The following is a 1,447-nucleotide window of genomic DNA, read 5'->3' as shown; positions in this document are numbered from 1 at the left end:
TGGAGATGGAATAATAACAAATAAAAAAGAAATAGAAATAGGAGAAGGAGAAGAAATTGAAGTAAATAAAGAAATCAGAGAATTAATATGTATTGGAAATGAAAATAAAGAAAAAAAGAAAATACAAATAAGTAGTAAAGAAGAAAATGAAAAATATTCAATTAGAACAAACCCAAATATCATTACAATTGAAGGAGGATATGCATGTGAATTTGAAATATTCACTAAAATCAAATGTACTACTAAAATTAAAGAACAAATAATGATAATTAGTAAAACACTTAATAAAACACAAGAAGAAATAATTAAAAGTATTTCAATTAAAGGAGAAACACAAATATCAACACGACTTGATCCAGATGAAATAAAAGAAGAACATAAAATAGGAGAAGGAACATTTGGAATTGTATATATAGGAGAATTTAGAGGGAATCAAGTAGCAATTAAGAAAATGAAACAAATTGATAAAGATGAAAATAAAATGAAAGAATTTGAGAAAGAAGTAATGATGTTAGATAAATTTCGAAGTGAATATATTATTCAATTTTATGGAGCAGTATTTATTCCTAATAAAATATGTATTGTAACAGAATATGCAAAATATGGATCAATACAAGATTTAATTAATAAAAGAACAAACACGGAAATACCAAATAAAATAAGAATTAAATTCATGATAGATGGAGCAAAAGGAATTTCATATCTTCATTCAAATGGAATACTACATCGAGATATTAAACCAGATAATTTTCTTGTTATAACACTTGATGATAATATTGGAGTTAATTGTAAATTAACAGATTTTGGAAGTTCAAGAAACATTAATATGATGATGACAAATATGACATTCACAAAAGGGATAGGAACACCAAAATACATGGCACCAGAAGTATTAAATCGAGAACACTACAAAATGGAATCAGATATATATTCATATTCAATAACAATGTTACAGATTATTACATGGAAAGAACCATTTCCTAAAACATTATATCCACATCCATGGTTAATTGCAGATGCAATCACAACAGGTAAACGACCAACAATAATACAAGAAGTTAAAGAAGATATTAAAGAAATTATTGAAAAAACATGGAAACAAGAACCTAAAGAAAGAATAAGAATAGAAGAAGTAGTAAGAATGTTAGAAAGAGTTCAGAGTAACAATAACTAAATTATTTGTGTTTGAATTATTATTTATTTGAAGAATTATTTAATAGGCTATCTTTGATATTTGTGTTTTTGTGTTTGGTTCTTCGTCGAACAAAAGAATGACTTCACTAGTGAGTATTATTAACAGATGTTGGTTCATCATAGACTTAATTATTGATGTACTATTTCAGTTAAAGTTCTTAAAGAAAGAATTAGTAAAAAAAATAGTTAAATAATTGGTTGTGAATTTTTCTAAATACTTATAATTTAATGAATAAGAACATCCAAAATATAC

At 24.8% G+C, this 1,447-nt stretch overlaps 1 protein-coding gene across 1 annotated transcript, besides 1 other annotated feature; it reads left to right on the top strand.

Annotated features, from left to right (window-relative positions):
• Positions 1 to 9: 9 nt before the first annotated feature.
• Positions 10 to 153: a microsatellite.
• A 109-nt stretch (positions 154 to 262) lies between these two features.
• Positions 263 to 1,174, top strand: EDI_178780 (tyrosine protein kinase, putative; the record flags this gene model as incomplete). Its single annotated transcript, XM_001734221.1, has 1 exon — positions 263 to 1,174. The coding sequence occupies one exon, from the start codon at positions 263 to 265 to the stop codon at positions 1,172 to 1,174; it is 912 nt and encodes a 303-aa protein (XP_001734273.1).
• Between the last annotated feature and the right edge of the window lie 273 nt (positions 1,175 to 1,447).

Source organism: Entamoeba dispar, genomic scaffold, assembly GCF_000209125.1.
Source record: "Entamoeba dispar SAW760 scf_1105229458021 genomic scaffold, whole genome shotgun sequence".
Taxonomy (NCBI): Eukaryota; Evosea; order Mastigamoebida; family Endamoebidae; genus Entamoeba; species Entamoeba dispar.
The sequence above is the reverse complement of the archived record's forward strand: the minus strand, read 5'-3'. Positions and strand labels throughout refer to the sequence as shown.